This window comes from Cibotium barometz, chromosome 23 (assembly GCF_041138505.1).
Source record: "Cibotium barometz isolate CiBa-2024 chromosome 23, ASM4113850v1, whole genome shotgun sequence".
In the NCBI taxonomy this organism is placed as follows: Eukaryota; Viridiplantae; Streptophyta; class Polypodiopsida; order Cyatheales; family Cibotiaceae; genus Cibotium; species Cibotium barometz.
In genome coordinates, this window is record NC_141068.1 from 2178063 (window position 1) to 2197238 (window position 19176).

The 19176-nt window shown below is 45.4% G+C and overlaps 1 protein-coding gene across 1 annotated transcript in view; it reads left to right on the forward strand.

Annotated features, from left to right (window-relative positions):
* Positions 1-18560, forward strand: part of LOC147625537 (proteasome subunit beta type-3-like) — a 55350-nt gene extending 36790 nt beyond the window's left edge. Inside the window, exons 6-7 of the mRNA XM_086817039.1 lie at positions 17742-17836; positions 18063-18560. Of these exons, the coding sequence (XP_086673165.1) occupies positions 17742-17836; positions 18063-18111 (144 nt within the window). The 3' untranslated portion in view covers positions 18112-18560. The remainder of the gene's footprint in view (positions 1-17741; positions 17837-18062) is intronic.
* Positions 18561-19176: the final 616 nt, after the last annotated feature.

Genomic DNA, 19176 nt, shown 5'->3' on the forward strand with positions numbered 1-19176 from the left:
GAGCCTAAAGGGCCCACACCAGGTCCAAAACCATGTCCAAGATCAAGGAGTTCTCGAGTGGGTGGCAATACCAATAGGTCACGTATGTCTCACCGAATCCAGTATGGTGGAGGATGAGACAAGTGTTACAGAAGTCCCGTGGTGATAGAGGAGTTTCTCATGCTGTGGAAGAGAAACCATTGGTAAGGGAGCAAGAGAACAGTTGGCAATTCCAGTGGAGGCAAGAGTGGAAGGGGAGTCAAAGAGTTGGGAGATAAGACCAAGTCAGAAAAGTGCAGGTTGATGCTTTCTGGCTTCTAGGGTTTTCAGATTTATTCGGCAAACTTCGGCCTATTCTGGTCTTCACCCTCAGGAGGACTCCATGGTAGCCGCTCCGTCATCCTCGACTGAAGCTGCCGTTGCTTGCATTACCTTCTTCGAAGCGGATCTATAGGTTCTTGCCACGACTGCTACCTCACTTGAGGCCTCCACCCTGGCCTACAAAATTGTTGGTAGTTGCCTTGCACGCGGACAGCTCAGGGATCTTTTTCAGGCTAGCCTCATTGACGAACCTTCAAAGATTACCGATATTCATCCTTTGGGGCGCGGATACTACCAGGTGGAGTTCGACTCGCCATTGACGTCACACTGAGTCATGCAGTTGAGTCCCCTTGCATTGCGTACGACGCATGCCTTCTTTGCACAGTGGCAGCACGGCTTCGATCCAGTGTTTGACCCATTGGCTGGCGTTTCTGGCTTCTTAGTGACAGTTTGCTTCCCAGGCCTTAGGAAGGAGTACCCTCCTCTTCTCCTAATGATTGGTGGTGCCATCGGGGGGGTAATGGAGTTCTCCCTCCCTCCCTCCCTCCCCCCCCCCCCCCAACCGCTACCTTGGCCTTCGCAAGGGTAGCAGGGATTCCATCCCTGCGCATCCATGTAGCCTCGTCGAAGTCTCTACCGCATTGTATATCTATTCCTAGTCTCCCATACAGCAGCGTGTGGAGTTTAGCTAGAGCTTGCTCTCGGCACGGCAATCCAGGAGACCATCTCCGGTGGTTCCTCCCCTTGGTTCTCGTGATGACCCTCACCAGGGGGGTAGAGAGAGAGGCAGGCCCTCAGGAAGCAAAGCACAAGGCCTTGACTTGGGGTGACCCAACGGACGGCAAGTGGTGGACGGTTCGACCACGCTCCGGCCGCCAGACGCCGTGTAACTCGCGGCGGTGCCTGGGAGACTAGGGCCTTTGACACACTTGTTGATACCATCAATGTATATTAAAACATTTAAACATTTAAACATGGCCACAACCTTAACACATATCCATTATCACTTTGCATAAAACATAAAGACTGGACAAAACATCCACAAATGCTGAAAATGGAGCTTGCACGTGTGACACCGCATAGAGGCCGGAATGGGCCGACCCCCCCCTTGGAGTATTTTATTACCCAAGGAGAATAATATCATGTACAAGCTTTGAGGGCCTTACTCTCCCCACGGGAGATGCCGGATTATCCATATACAAATGCCATAACACAGCCCAACACGAGGCAAGCCAGCCGGAACATAGGCTGTAGAAATGCCAAGCCAATAATATAATCCATATATCTCCGTGTGGGTACTGATTCTTCCCCAAAAACCACGGGTCTTCATGCAATAGAGTTGGTACAGCAAGTACAACTCTCCATTCAGCTGGTACAGTAGGTACAATGGCTGGTACAACAGGTACGGTGGCTGGTATAGCCGGTACGGTGGCTGGTACAGTAGGTACAACAAGTACAAATGTTGGTATAGCATGTATAGTGACTAGTACAGCAGGTATAGTGTCTAGCACAACAAGTACAGAAGCTGGTACAATCGATACAATGGGTGGTACAGCAAGTACAACAAGTACAAGGATTGGTACAGCCAGTACAATGGTTGGTACAGCAAGTACAAAGGCTGGTACAACAAGTACAATGGCTAGAAATCATAATAAATGATTAAATACCCTTGCCTTCAGTACTTCTTCGCGATGGAAGCCTCCAAAACAGTCCCCAACAGCCGGTATTCTTCATGGGCAGCCTTCAAGTGAGAGAGAAAGCGAGTAGCCATCATTAGGGCAGCCTTTAACGGCGGTAGAGGCTAGTGTGTAGCAAGAGAGCCTCCATTAATGAAGAGAGAGGGCTCCAATTTATAGATTTGGGCCTCCCATGAGCTAAAATGGCAAGAGAAGGCTACAATGACAAGTGGAGAGGCCACTTGTCTCACTTTGATCCACTTTCTAACAAGTGTCAGGCCACTTGTCTCACTTTGGTCCACTTTCTTGCCACATGTCCCAATCTAAGAGATGGCTGCTTCCATAAACTTTCTCTCTAAAAATATCCCAACTGGTAGACATTCTGTCATAGGTACTTTGCCAACTCTTGGTATCTGCTCAATTCTGGATGTAATGACGCGAATAGAATTTCCATCGGAGTTGGGCCGAAAATAGCAACTCTCCTAAATTTTAGGAGTGTGGTCCTTTGTATTCTAGGATAATCTCCCATTCCCAAAGCTTATACTTTCCAACTATTTAGACATCCTGGAGTCCACCAAATCTTTTTCATACTGGGAAATGTCGAGGCTGGTGACATCCTCCCTAGCTTCTTAAAAGTTGTCCACAACTTTAAGCTTCAAGCCATATATTCAAGATATAATCATGTCCCATCAAGTGGGCGAGACGAGACAGTCTCAAAAATTCAATATAACTGAAGAATCCATGTCCCAAAGAAATGGGTGAGACTAAATAAGTCTCCATAATACTAATATCAAAATCATGTCCCAAAATAAATGAGCAAGAATTTCATGGAAGATATGCTAGACACAGGCACAAGAGACAATTGTGTCTCAATCACCAATATCAATGAGATAATCAATTATCATATGCCAATGAAAATCACCAACCAGGTGCTAAGACACTTAAATAAGTGCCATGCACAAGAAACTAGTGCCTCGCACAGAACCATGTGCTATGCACACAAACTGGTGCCATTCAAGAGCACAAACCATGGTGACAAAAAAGTTGGTTCTCCATAGTTCTGGCAATCCTTTCTCCCAATCCCAACAGTTCCCATGTTCTCCCATACAATCCCAACTCTGATCAACAAGCATGGTGTGGAAACAATGAAAGACTCACTCCACAATCGCAATCACGAATCCACGTGTATATAGTGGAGTGTTCATTGAATTGCCCTCTCACAATCCCAACATGATTCCACATGCGTGGTGAGATGAACAATGAACCTCTTGGCCTCTGTATGGGGAGATAGTGATTCTAATATGGCTTTAAAAGAAAAAAATAAATGATTAAATACCCTTGCCTTCAGTATTTCTTTGCGATGGAAGCCTCCAAAACAGTCCCCAACAGTCGGTATTCTTCATGGGCAGTCTTCAAGTGAGAGAGAAAGAGAGTAGCCATCATTAGAGCAGCCTGTAACGGTGGTAGAGGCTAGTGTGTAGCAAGAGAGCCTCCATTAATGAAGAGAGGGGGCTCCAATTTATAGATTTGGGCCTCCCATGAGCTAAAATGGCAAGAGAAGGCTACAATGACAAGTGGAGAGCCACACAATAGCTGAAGTGACAAGTGTTAGGCCACGTGTCTCACTTTGATCCACTTTCTAACAAGTGTCAAGCCACTTGTCTCATAAACTTTATCTCTAAAAATATCCCAACTGGTAGACATTCTGTCATAGGCACTTTGCCAACTCTTGGTATCTGCTCAATTCCAGATGTAATGACGCGAATAGAATTTCCATCGGAGTCGGGCCAAAAATAGCAACTCTCCTAAATTTTAGGAGTGTGGTCCTTTGTATTCTAGGATAATCCCCCATTCCCAAAGCTTGTACTTTCTAAATATTTAGACATCCTGGAGTCCACCAAACCTTTTTCATACTGGGAAATGTGGAGGCTGGTGACACGCCGTCGCCGTGCGTGCTAGGCTGACAGATCTCAGGAGGATTCGGTTTACGAGTATGGCGGCTGATCCCTCATCGAGATCCCCCCCCGCGACCCCTAGTGTTCTGAGAGGCCGGCCGACCTGTCTGAGCCCCCGATGAGTCCCTCCCTTCATCTTTCCTCTCTGATGGATCCCTCACAGCAGCACCCCTCCTTGGGCGGCGAACAGGCGGCTCTAGGCGGTAGAAAACGCCGGCGGAAGTCGCGGCGGTTCAACCAGCAGAGATGAAGCAGAGGCGGCAGTCGATGGAATCAGCTCTGTAGAGGTGGCGGTGGTTGAGGTGCAGGCGGGGTATAGAGAGGCTAAGGGTGGAAAAGATGTAGAGTGCTCTCCCTAAGATGGTTCTCCGCGAGTTCTTCTATGCCTCTCCAAGAGGGTACGAGCTTCTTATAATACTTGATAGGGGTGCGTGCTTTTGCCAAGCTTTGCTTTTGTTCCTTTTGCTTTTTCTTTATTAAATATCATTAATAATAGCCAAAGTTCTTGATTTGTGCTTTTACAACTTCAGGGCCTTGCTTTTCCCTTTTTGACCTGTGTTTACAGCCAAGCAATGGGTTGCCTCGTATATTTATGCAACACACGCCCAGATATTCGGTTTGGGGTTTCCCAGGGTAGCAAATTTATGCACAGCCCAGGTACAAAGCATTGACAAGCAATGAAGCGGATCTTCTCCTATCTTCAGGGCTCCATGGATCTTGCGTTGGTATATCCCAGAGGGGACAGCTTGCAGTTACATGCTTACAATGATTCAAACTAGGCTGGTGACTATGATACACGGCAGTCCACCAGTGGGAATTGTTTCTTTTTGGGGCATTTATGCATATCATGGCTGAGCAAAAAGCAACCCATCTACATGTGAGGCTGAGCAAAAAGCAACCCATCTACATGTGAGGCTAAGTACATGGCAACCTTTACAACCACAATAGATTGTGTATGGCTCAGGATTGATGATTGATCTTCATGAGTGTCAACAAATACCCACCACCATACTCACTGACAGTCATAGTGCTATAGCCGTGGCACAAAACCCAGTGTTTCATGCACGTACTAAGCACATGGAGATTCATTATCACTACTATGCCAGGGAGAGGATTCATGCAGAGGAGATCTCATTGTCTTACTGCTACATATCTGTTCACGAAGACAGTGCCTCCAGAGAAGTTTGAAGCTTTCCACAAAGCTTTAGGCTTTCTCTCCTCCAGAGAGTGATCTGCTCAGACCTTGTCCAGGTTCACATTGCCACTAGGGGGGGATTTATTGGCATATACGCTATGACTTATGCCACTTATGATATGAGTAGTGCCACATGTGAACATGGGCTAGCTAACCAAGGGCACTTTTCTCCCTTTGGGTTTTTCCCCTTTGATATTAGGTGTAAAAGGACACCACACTTATTATGTGTATTTTGATATTGTGGAGTCAACTCTCTTGCTCCACATCTTTGTATCCTATCTTCGCTGCTTCTGTTCCTTGTTCGCTACTGCCACCCAGTGGCCCTTCCGCCTCGCTGGTGCTATGCTGGCCCGCTTGCCTGTCCGGTAGGCCCTGTGCCGCCCCTGCTCCCTGTTCGCTTCATCGCCCTCTCCCTGTTCACTGTTTCGCCCCCGCTTCGTCGCTTCTGTTCCCTGCTTTGGTACTCCGATTACTACACCTGAGGCATGGCATACTTATGCTAGAGAGCTATATGATGCACCAGGACAGCCCCCCACCCCCCCTCCACTGGGGAGCTAGACCGGCTAGTAGCACCTTTTTTACTATGCGGATGGTGCTAGATGCGATAGACAGGTTACAGAATGGAAAGGCATAGGATCATGATGGGCTAGTTGGAGAGCACTTCTCATATGCACGAGACACTTTGGCTTCGCTCATCGTACATGTGTTTAATCGTGCCATTTGTGAGGGTTTCCCGAGAAGCTGGACAGAGCATATCATTGTACCACTCTTTAAGAGTGGGGACCCCATGATACCAGGCAACTACAGGACGATCATGGTGGGTCGTTACTTGGCCAAACTATATGGCTCTATATTGGAGTCGGAGCTGAGCCAATGGGCAGAGAGGGATGGTCATCAAGCACATGGACAGGCTGGCTTCAGGAGAGGATTTACTACCTTGGATCACATACTGACACTTCGGGCACTTATTGAAGAGGGCAGTGCACAGAAGAGAAGGATATACTGCTGCTTTGTGGACTTCCGCAAAGCCTTCGATACCGTATCACGTGCCAGGTTTATGCACAGATTGCATGACATTGAGGTACCCAAGGATATGCAGTGGGGGATATATGCTTTGTATGAGTCTGTGACAAGCAGAGTCCAAGCTCCAGGCGGACTATCTGATAGGGTGACGAGCACGATAGGGGTGAAGCAGGGATGTCCGCTATCGCCCACCCTCTTTGGACTGTACATTGATGCGGTCTCTGATTATGTAGATAGATTGGGAGGCCCAGGGGCATGCCTGGCAGGGGTGTTGATAACCCATCTTGTTATATGCTGATGATATTGTTCTAATCTCAGACTCTCCGGAGGGATTACAGAGACACCTGGATGCATTATAAACTTTCTGTGCGGATAGAGATCTGACAGTGAACCTCGGGAAAACCAAGGTTATGGTGTTTAACACCACACAGGTCAGAGAGGGACAGATGAGGGATGGAGGCAAATGGAGAGACCATTGATTTTGATGATTGCCCGCATGATTTTGAGCAAATCATCAGTACCACATGAGATTGTTCGGGCTGAGCTGGGTGCCCCACCAGTAGTAACCGAGGTCCTATTTCAGACATTACCTTTTTACAGCGGCTATGGGAGCTCCCTCAGCAGAAATGCAAATATGAATGTAAATGGATATGAAGTCGATATGAGCGAATGGATGAGATGAGATGTCATGTGAATCAGAATGTGAATGAATAATATAAGATCTGAACGAATGAGATATAATGAGAAATGGATGTGAGGAGACGTAATGTAAATTAAGAAAGATAGGAATGGATGTTATAATGTGAAGTGAATGAATCCTATGTGATGGGATAGAAAATGATGTATCTGGTCAAGAATGGATACACATATGAATTGGAATTGGATTAAATAATATGGATTAATGTGGAATAATGTGGAAAGACGAGTTCCCGATTGGCATTGACCTCATCCATACAGTTGGCAGAGGATGGAGATACTCATTGCTTGTACGCTTAGATGACATCATGGTTTGACCTGCATGGTTTGCGGATAGAGGCACTACCACCCTTTTAGTACAGTCTGGATTGTCCATTTTTGGATCTCACCCGCTCAGAGCAAAACCGCGTGATCATGATGGATATCATCAGAGTGGACACAGAGAGGACATGGACTAGCCCCCTTGAGCCCTTAGGCACGAAATGGCTCATTACAAGAGCCATTTTCTACACCTCTCACCAGATGATTTTATCACCCACCCGGCGTACATGGATGTACACCTATCACATGGGATACATTGTGCCATTGGACAGATCCGGACCTCATCACACCAGTTGCGGATTGAGACAGGGCGATATGTGCATCAGATCTTGGATGACCGCATTTGTCAACTTACCCTTCACAACAGAGGAGCTGGCGGAGGCATTGACGGCTCTCTCTACGGACAAATGCTTGGGAGCTTCAGTTTCTTTCTTCTTCTTCACCACTGGGATCTTATGGAAGGTGGCCTTTGAGTAACCTTCGATGAGATTATGATCACGAGTGCCATGCTAGAGAGGCTTTTAGAGGGTTTGATATACTTGATTCCCAAGGAGGGTGGTGACAAATTGGAGATCCAATAGTGGAGACCCATCACCCTTCTTGGGACCCCTACAAGATCTTGGCCAAGGCCATTAGCCAGAGACTTCAGCCTTTCTTCCCTGACTTGATCCATGACACTCAGACAGGTTTTGTTCAGGATCGAAGCATATTCTGGACATCATCTTCACTTTCTGGGAGGCGACAACTTCGGCCAAGCTATGGCGGCAAGACCTCATAGTGCTCACAATAAACTGATTGTCCTACAGTTATAAGAACAGAACTGTAAGACTCCGAGATGATACTGAGTAGAAAATACTGAAAAATGTATATCAGGTAGATCCATGTATGCTGATCAGTTGAAGTGTTGCCCTCTCCTTAGATCAAGTATCTAGAAGCTCGCGAGGTAGGCGCCTCTGATGCCGAGCAATAATGGCTCTGATCTGGCGATGGTGAGGATGCCGTGGTCGGGATCCTGGTGGGCGTGGCCGACGAGCACGACATAAGATAACTGCTCTATCAGTGGTGACTCCCTGGGAGCGTGGTCGGTGCCCTGATGGCCCAATGGAGGAGGTATCAGGAGGTGTGTGGGCTGGGTTACTGGTGCTGGTGCCGAAAAAATCTGTCAGGGTCCTCTGTCTAGGTACATCATAGCTCGGCCTCCTGTCTACCAAGAGGGTTTCTTTGTGTCTCTTGAGCTCAAGTAGAAACAATCCCAGGCATCTTTGATCCTCAAACTCCATGACCCTGCGTAACGGCCCAAAACCCTCTCGGAAGAGGTAGTGATACCTCCCTCGGATCTCATAATAGCATGTACATCGGCAAATGTAGTGTTCCTTTGTCTCTACCTCCTGGTAGAAGTCAATAAGAAGGATCATAGAGCGGGAGAAACCATCTCTCATGTGTCGACAGACCCTCTCGCGCATGTCCATCACTTGTTGGGATAATGGAGTGCCTGTGAGGAGGGATCGGAAAAGATCTGTGGTGATGGCTCTCACCTTGGGGGGGGGGGGGGGGGGGGGGGTTCAGAAACAACAACGCTGCATGTCACTACTATGCGTAGCGTCAGATGCATAAGGGTAGCATCCAATTTTTGCAGTACCAGTGGAGCAAGGAGGCGATTATATACTCTCATCTAGTTCTCATGCTTTGGTGAGTTAATAGCAGCCCCCCCCCACAGTGGACCCTAGCCCAACACGAGCATGTGAGCATCTTGGAGACCCTCAGAGCTAGAGAGTTTATGGATTGATATTAGAGCCTCCTCCCTCTCTTTTGTTGTATCTAGGGTCCTTCATTTTGTATCTTTGTCTCAGCTTGTATCTTCTCTCCGGCTTTGGTCCAAAAGGAAGTTCTGGCGTGGTACCTGTACTCCACCGTCCTCTCCTTGATGGATTTGATCTTCGTGCGGGTGGCAGCAAGCTGACTCTCAATCCACGGACTCGCAAGAAGCACAAGCTTGCAAGATTGCACCCAAACTCTGGAAGATGCCAAGGGTCCTGTCCCTTGAGTGCCAAGATCAACTTCTTCTATGTAGAGTACTTTGCGCCTAAAACTGTAGCCGTGCCTCCTCCGAGTCTGTCCTCTGCTGACTCAATTATGTTAAAGTCGGCATGTGGAAGGGCCTTATGGATTGTGCTTTAGAAGATGGCTTTACTTGCTGTAGCGTTTGGGGCATAAACATTGAGGAAGCTCACGTAGTCCTCTCCAATCATAATGGTAACCTGTCACTTGAGCTTGTCACCACCATTGGCAAAAGCTGCTCTCGCTGAGAGAAATACAAACTCCTCCTTGTGTCCCCAAAGGGCCAAAAGAAGGAGACCAGAAAGTGTGGCTCCTACTTGGTAAAATCTTCCCGCATTGACGGATACGCCCCTCTGAAAGGTGGTGCTCCTGGAGGAAAAGAATGTCGATGCTATGAAGCTCTCCTCTAAGGACGCCTCGCCTCTAAAGCACTGAGGTCCCCCTAAACCCTGAATGTTCCCTGAGACTATCCGCATATCAATCTTTGTGGGAGGCGAAACTATCGAAACTGCCCTCCACTCGAAGAGTCTTGGGCTTGGTTTTAGATGGGGAATAATCACCATCAGACCTGGTGCAAAGGCACGCCAAGTGGGCGCAGACCCTTTCCTTTATGTCGCCACTCTATCCAAGTAGGAGAGTAGACATACTCTGAACTCCATTGATCATGATAGAGGTATCTATAAGGAGGGGGGGGGGTGCTACAACTCAAACATGAAGGAACACAAAAAACAGCACCTAGAGGCTGGAGGGTACCACCTCTCCGTCTTGATCTCTATGGTTTGAGCCTCCTAGCCCCATCCTAGCCAGGGGCCAGAGGTGGGTGAGCACGTCGGTGATGCGCAGATCATGAAGATGTTGTGAGAGCTCCACTGTCTGCCCCTGAATGGCGGTAGCCATTGACTCCGAATCCCACTCCATCCTTAAGGCTACACTCAAGGGGAAGGAGGAGATCATCGCGGCACTTTCTGGCGTAGAAGTTATGGAATGATGAAACACCACATATCTGAATATGGAGCCACCTGTGCGAGAGACGAGGTGGGAGGGGGGGTGGGGATTCCATGCTCTCCCAATGGCTCCACCGATCACCAAAAAAGGCGGAGACTTGCGGAATGGAGAATGCTCCAAAAACTGAGCATGCAAGGGAAAGCGAGCAGGGAGAGGAGGGGTGCTGATGGAAGGAGAGGGGGGGGGGGGTGTGGGGTGGGTGAAGGGGGGAAAGGCAGCAAAAACCTTGGGGGGGGGGGGGGGGGGGGGGGGGGGGGGGGGGCTCGTAGATCCACACTAGCTTGTGTGGCACGCTTCTCGAGTTTTCTTAACCAGCCCCGTGTCTTGCTACCAAGTGGAGCTGAAAGCTTCCTCTCCTGTAAGGTATAGAGCACCCAACGAGACACAAATCTAGCCTCTTCCGTCTTTGTCCGCTCTTCCTCTCCTATAAGGTATAGAGCACCCAAGGGGGGGGGGCACTTGCAGATCCACACTAGCTTGTGTGGCACACTTCTCTAGTTTTCTTAACCAGCCCGTGTCTTGCTACCAAGTGGAGCTGAAAGCTTCCTCTCCTGTAAGGTATAGAGCACCCAACAAGGCACAAATCTACCTCCATTGCTTCCTCTACATTTTGAGGTGTAATGAGCTCATTTATAGGCTGATTTTGAGAAACCAGATGCTGTCCATTAGGCAATGTTGGTGGCTGATCTGTTTTGCCATCAATTCCCAATGGGAGAAGTCCTTCGAACAGGTTATGTAGGCATGAAAGTGGCTGTCCAAAAAATTCAGCCAATGGCTGGTCTGAATTTTCAGCAAACACGTTGTTTCTACTGTCCAAAATCCTTTGTGTGGAAGGATTAAAGAGACGGTACCCTTTAATGCCACTGTTGTAACCCACAAATATGCACCTAGTAGCTTTGTCATCAAACTTGCCTTTCAATTGCTGAGGTACGTGTGCAGAAGCAATACATTCGAAAACTCTAAAGTGATCAACTCTAGGCTTCCTCTTTTGGAGGCCTCATATGGCGTTATGCTTTTCAAAGCTTTGGTAGGGCATCTATTCAAAACATGTGTAGCACACATGATTGCCTCCTTCCAAAATTTGTGAGGCAAGCCTTTCCCTTTGACTATGCATCTAGCCATTTCTATCAATGACCTATTCTTTCTCTCAGCAACCTCATTTTGCTTTGGAGAGCATGGCATCGTGCACTGATGCTTTATGGTCTTTTGTGCAAAAAAAGCTTTGAAAGCTATAGAAATATATTCTCCCCCTCTATTTGTACGGAGGGATGCACTTTGCAACCTATTTGATTTTCAGCTTGGGCATCGCAATGCTAAAAACATGCAAATACATCAGATTTTTCCTTCAAGGGATATATCCAAGCAAATTTGAAGTAGTCATCGATAAAGGTTACAAAGTATATATGCTTCCCAATCAATGGTGTCTGCATAGGACCACACACATCATTGTGCTCAAGCCGTAGTTTTTGGTGATCCATCTTTTGTAAATGCATTTCCGTGCATTTTACCGAATATGCACCCTTCACATACATGCTTTCGTGGCAGCTCTACACGAGGCATGCCCTACATCATTTGATCCTTTTGCAATAGCATCAGATTGCCATAATTCACATGTCCAAACCTAGCATGCCACAATTCTGCTACTTGCATGGCAGATATTAGAGCGGAAACCACATGAGCATCATGCTCTCTCCTGTCAAACCTATCAAGCTGGTATAACCCATGTTACCCATGGTACAATATGCCGGATGTGACTAATGCATAGCCACTTTCATGGTCCTTGACCGAGCACCTATCGTCCCAAAGCTCACTGCGTATCCTCTTTTAGCAAAGAGAAGACTAACATTAACCTCTTCTTAATCCCAGGCACATACAATACATCTGGAAGACATAAGTCTGCGTCATGTGCTATTATGAGGATCGCTTCACCAATTCCCTTGACGGGATAAGAAGAATTGTTTGCACGTGTTACCGTTTTGCCCTTAGGGACAGCCATAAGCTTCTTAAACAAATTCCTTTGAGAGGTTGTGTGTTTAGAAGCACCACTGTCAAAGTATCATGTGTCAAATCTTTCATTGACAGTGAGAGACATATGCTCTAATGATGCATCATAATTGCAAGTAAGAAAAGTCCACTCATCCTGCACAAGCTTTGTTGACGCATCATCTTGCAAGCCGCTTTGTGCACTCATGTAGTGACACTTGCCCTGTTTCTTGGGCTTGCCTGCATCATTCTTAGCCTTTTGTGAAGGCTGTCCCAACTCCCAAATCAACCTTTGGCTGAAAATTGCTTTTGGCTTTTCCTTTGTCCTTGCCTTGGGCAACAAAAGCCCCATCACTCCCACGCATGACAAAAGATTTGTTCTTCCAATTCTGCCACTGCTATAGCAACAAACCAGCTCTTCAAACAAGATTGGTTCCAAGTTTCCCTACATAGACGGAGTGAGCGATGTGTGGAAATTCAGGTAAGTTTTTGCAGTGATGATAGTGTCTTGGAGACCAATTCCTTTTTAGGAATGGCCTTATCAATATTAAGCAACTACTCTTGAAGATCTTGGATCTTGGTAAGATGAGCAATCATGCTGTCCCCATCTTCCATGGACAAAAAACCCCAATGCACCAGAGTGCTATGCCAAGCAATCACAAGTTCTTGAGCAAACTTTTTGCCCCAATTACAAGGCTGCAATAAGTGTTTGGAGTGTCCTGACGACACGTGCAATCCAAATCCCTGCACATTCACTTTACAAACATCCAAACAAAAGCTGTAGAATGAAAAGCCCCAAATTTTATGGGCTGTATGATGTATTAATCGCATGCAAATGCGAAAAGCCCCAAATTTTAATGCACCATTGTGCTCAATTTTGTGCCAATTGCACATAAATCACAAAAGCTTCTAAATTTTTGTGTATCCTGTAGCTGCAATTGTGGAATTAAGCACAAATTTCAGAAAAGCCCCAATTTAATTGTGCACAGTAGTGCTGCCTACACGCGAAATTTTGCACTGAAGCATTTCCCCAAAATTTGTCTTCTGTACTGTATCCCTTGCAAGTTCAAGGCATGATGAAATGACAATAGTCAAATAGCAGACCTACAGGAAGGCAACAATCAAGTCGGGCATATATAAGAGCAAGTCGGATGGGAACAATCGATTGTTGCCGGTCGAAACTGCAAGCAACGATGAACAGACAGAAGGCGGCGGAAAGAGACAACACAAGCGTCGGGGGATTTTCTGCATTGGACGGGCACGGAACGGCGATGGTGACGGGTGACTGACAGCGCCAAAAAGCTCCAATTTCATGCCTGTGCCATGTAAGGCTCAAAGTGGGCAGAGCTCCACCCACTGCTTGTAGCTTGCCCGCGGGATGGGTGGCGGTGGAAGAGCCGCCCGGTCTGCTGGTGGAGGCAGACCATTGCGCACTAGTGCCGCCCGTGTTGGGTGGGAGGGGGCGGCGAAGCGAGCCAGCCGAGCCAGGCAAGGAAGTGGATTTGACGGAAACGTGATGAAATGGCCTTGTGTGAGCTGCACTGTCGGGTGTCTAGTGCCTGCTGGCGAATTAGAACTTGAAGGATACTTGTATGATCAGGTGTTGGCAGACAAGACGTGACAACAGGCTGCTGCTGGCAAAGAAGATGTGACAGTAGCTTAGTGTTCAGGGCAGGGCTCTAATACCACTGTTGGCCCAGGAGGGGAGATGCAGCTACACATAGCACACCAAGATCACAAAGATGGATAGAGATGGAGATGCAAATGTGTGGATTGCATTGGAATGTGTGTGGAGTTGAGAAGTCAACCCACATTTAATATCAAAATACAACAAATAGAAAAAAGGTGTCCTTTGATACCAAATGTGCTAGGGGAAAAACCCAAAGGGAAAAAGTGCCCCTAGTTATCCCATGTTCACATGTGGCATTATACATGCCAATAATTCACACCTAGAGTGTTCACAGTAAAAGACTCAATAACCCTTGCACACCACTAAGACTCCGATTATTTCAACAAGATTGTGTATGGTTGAGGAGCTTACTTGTAGATCTTTGTGAGTGTCAGTAGACACCCACTACCATACTCATTGGCAGCTATAGTGCTATGGCTGTGGCACGGAATTCTGTTTTCCATGCACGTACAAAGCACATAGAGATACATCATCACTATGTCAGGGAGAGGCTTCATACAAAGGAGATCAATTTAACCTACTGCTCTACACAGAATAACATCACAGATCTGTTTACAAAGGTATTGCCTTGAGAGAAGCTTAAATTTAGCTTTCCGCAAAGTTGTAGGCTCTCTCTCATGGAGAGAGTGATTTGCATCCTTGTACAGGTTCACATTACCACTACAAGGGGGAATTTGAAGGCATATGCTTATATGTAGTGCTGCATGTGAACATGCACTAACTCCAAGGGCACTTTTGTCCTATAGTTTTTCCCCCCTAGACATTTGGTGTGAAAGGACACCTAGACTAGGTTTTATTATTATCACTTGTACTCGTCGCTTATCATCATTGTGTGAATATATGTGCAAGTTCTACTCCCTCTCTCTCTCTTAGTCGATTTGCTTCCATTGTGTGTGTAAGCGCTTCCATTGCCCCACAAACCCTAACAGTAGGTTCTTGTGGGCCAACTTGTCAAATATTAATAGTGATTAATGTGGGAATAAACAGGTGCGAGGTGGTTGGGTAAATTGGCACCTACTTACTTATAGTATTCTAGGTTTAAATAAAGTGGTTCTAGTGTGTGGGAACAACCTCTTAGAAGGATCTTTAGTAAGCAATGATGTGTAAAGGTGACACCTCTCAAGGATACTTGGCAACATGCCTTGACATGTGGCATGTGTGGTGGCATCATATGCACACACACACCTTGTAAGGGGGGCCTCTCCTATAAAAAGGATCAAATATCAAAATACGATTATGCTTTTCCACGAATCTTGTATGCTGTCCTTTAATCCTCAGTTATGTGTTGATTATCTTGCTGGTCAACATCAGTCATGCTCCTTACTCTCATTGCATTGGGTCCAACACTTTTTAGTTGCGGACTGTTGATTACAAGGCGGGGGGGATGTTACTGATTTAAATCCTATGTATGATCATGGCCATGGTTGAAATGCCACTTGACATGTGTCCATGACAAGCCAGGTGTCACAAACCCCTATGTATGGATGGGAGCCTTGACTCCTATGCTCGGGGGTGATCCAATGTATTGGATTTATGGTTGGGTGGTGAGCTCGAGCTTGCGGAACCTTATTTGGATAAACGATATCTATGTCTTGTGTTAGGGGACGTTGAGAGGGTTTGGTCAGGACAAACCCTTGACATTGGGTGCTTTTGCAGGAGACGATGTTAAATTCTCAGGATACCATAGTGAGGGCCCTACATTGGAGAAATAGTCTTGTCTTTTCTTTTGGCCTATAGAGCATTTCTCCACTGGATCTGGTGTAGGGTTGATCTGAGGGTAATCTTCTCAATAGTGTTTGGGTTGAGGCCAGTGGTCTACATTTTCAGCATCATTTTGTACTTTAGAGAGTATTGTCATATTTTATTTTCTTGTACATAAATATATACAATAGCTTAGGTAGTTGTGTGTTGTGCATGTCTCTCTTTCTATTTCGTTGTTCTCTCTTCTTTGTTATTCAGTTGCACATTAGGAACAAGTCTACCACATTATTATACTTCTCCATGACTAGAAGGGAATAGACAATGGGTGAAGTAAACCTAATGCCTTACGTCTGCCTTATGCATGGGAGTCAACTACATGACATAATCCTCAATGTCCTTCCACATGCTATAACAAAAAAAATACTTTCCCATTGCTTGTGGTGTGGCAAGAATGCTTCCATGATGCGCATAAAGTAGACAGTTGTGGCCTCTTAGAGAGCACATCGATAAGCACATTCTTGTTTCTTAGAGTGTGGAATATGTGAAAATGGAACATGGACAAAATGTTTGCCCACCTCATCAACATACTTCTGAAACAGCTTAGTCGAAGTAAGAAACTCACTCAAACTTTGATGATCTGTCTTCCCTATGAAATCAGCCCCCAAAAGATAATGCTTCTAAATCTTGAGAACATGAAGTACAATCATAAGCTCTTTCGACTCTGCTGCTTATAGATGCGACTATCAAAAGTAATCGCATGATTCTCTTCATTGAGAACATTTTTTATGGAATTCCAGCATGCACCATACCTGACCATGAGAGGGTTCTAAGGATCCAGAAAGAGCAACACAAGACTTGAAACTGTGGTTCTCTTGAGGTCAAAGAGAGTTATTCTCATGGAAGTTGCACTGTTTGTCTTGGCCAAATCATGAAGGGTTGAAGTCATTTGAGCAAGCTTGCCTTGGAAAATTCCATCTTGTATTGGTCTCTTTGTTGGATCCATATGAATCCCTTCCTTGAACACTACGCCTGAAGTAGTATCTCACTCTTGCCATTGATGCACAACCCATGTTTTGAAAAATGTTTAAACACAATCGAAAAAATGTTTATGATGCCCTTCGTAACTTCAAATAGACGAGGATGATGTCGAAGAAATTCCATGTGAACTTGATTTAATTGATGATTAGTATATTTGATGGGGCATTGGCTAATCCCGAGTACTTGTGTTAAGTCCAAATGTCATTTTAGGAATCGTCTTATGGAGCCACATGTAGGTGATGATATTGCTCTTTGAATCAAAATTACTCAATGTATCATCAATCGTGGGAATGGAAACACGATGCTTGAGCGTTATCTTATTCAAGATGTGTCAGTTGAGGCACATCTTGTAGGTGCCACCGTCCTACGCTAAGAGAAATTGGAGAGCGATAAGGAGAATTACTTGGGCAGATAGAGCCTTTTTCCAAAAGCTTATTTACAAGCGATATGATCTCCACTTGTTGGCTAGCAATGACTATGTCAGCTCAAAATTTGAAAAGCCAAACAATTTGGGAGTTATATAATTATCTGTATAAATAAGCGACTAAAATTATATTGCTGATAATCTTAATAAAGAGGGTGAATTCTGTGGAATGATGGTTCAAGAAAACAAAGCTATTATGAATAGAGGTAGATTGGGCATTGCATAACTGCAGAATCGAGATGTACCAGGCAGAAGAACAGTGGAAAGCTGTTAAAAAAACTTCTTGTTTTAACTGATGCAGTCTTTGGCTCATTTGTTTTAACTGTGATGGTTATATAGAATTTAAGAAACCCTGTAGTTTTTTTCATTGGACTGCCAGCTGGATTGAGCTTGGGACCTGCTCTTGCATTCTAACCATTATCACTGGCATTTTCAAGTGTAATGTGTACAATTTGTACTTTGCACATGACCTTTCAGCCTACAGTTAGATTACAAGATAACCGAAAATGCTACCTTTTCATTTATCATCACTCAAAACAAAGAGCACCTCCTTTTTAGTTGCTTGCTTTCATCAGAAGATAGTTAAAAGTTTTTCGTTTAGGAAAAAGAACACTTAGTTTAGTGTGTTTATTTGTATGAAAATGCTAGCTGAAAGTTTGGGTGTAACACTTCACAGGAACCAGAGGAACTATTTGAAGTCATCTCCCAAGCCTTGTTGTCATCAGTAGACAGAGACTGTTTGAGTGGATGGGGAGGAATCGTCCATGTTGTGTAAGTTACCACTGCCTTTCTGTAAATGACGTAACATGAACTTTGCATACTATTTCAGTGTTTTTGATGATTTGCCTCGCACAACGAGCTGCTTGGTTAGCTGATTTTCTTTCTTCATACGATCTTTCATTCTAAACTTTGGTTTGGCTGTCATGCATTATGATTCTTTGTTGTATATTCAATTTGATTGCATGCTTTTAAAACCTGTGAGTTGCTTGAGTTGCAGGTCAGCTGATCAAGTCATCACTCGTACATTGAAAGGACGAATGGACTGACTGATACTTAAAGACATGCATTCATGTGTAGTAAATATTACTTGCTCTTCAAGGTCTTCTGAAGTCACTGCTTTCTCAAGCTAAAAGGAAGATGACGGTTTACTGGAGAATTTCAGAACCTTGTGTTTTTTGATGGTGAAAAGCGAATGGGAATTAATACAAGAAGCTAGGCGAGTGATTGGTATTAGTAGATTGAAGACATTGACAGACGGCTATTTAGTAGGGTTGTGAATGCTCCGAGATCTTGAAGTTTGGATATCATAATTATGTTTTGCAAGTTCGGTATAACTGTGATTTCGGTAAAACTGTGAGTTGCACATTGGGGTATAGTTGCTTTCGAAACAGGCAGTGCACCTCCTTTTTCTGTGGTAACTGTAGGTTTGAACGTTTTGAGAAAAGCACGAGTATATTAGAGCTTGCCTCTTTCAATGAAGTGGTTAAAACTCGGTACATTAGTGCACAAAGTGAACCTGTACCTACCCTCGTGCCCATGACAAGGAGTTGAGATTTAATTTCAATTGCCCTAGTGTATTTCAATGTCTCTCCTCAGTACCAAACACTTGTGTACTAAGATACGCTTCAGCAGGTGTCCTACATTATGGCTTGGTTTGTGGTTGAGGACTGTGGAGAGAGAGAGAGAGAGAGAGAGAGAGAGAGAGAGAGAGATAGTGATCCTTATGGCATGCTACATGTGCCAATGAAGGTATCCAGGCTTTTCAATTAAGCCAGCCTTTGTGACCCACAAGTGCTCTATGTTGAAAGTGAACTTTGTAGGAAGCTTTGGGGTGTCAGCCATGTTTTGATTTTGTAAGATGCAGACAGATAATGCAGGCGATCTTTTGCCTAATCCAAGAAAGGGTGGTAAGGATGCAGTCCATTTGTAGCCCGTGTGCATCAAACCAGATAGGACTTGCTCCGTGTCTCTTGTGCTAGCTGCATCTCTAGTGTGAGTCTTGGAGATGATCTCTATCAAGAGGGTAATTCATGTAGTTGGATGAGCGTATTGGGCACCATCTTTTAAATATCAATCACTCAAAACACTTCAATGAAATAGAGATCACAAAA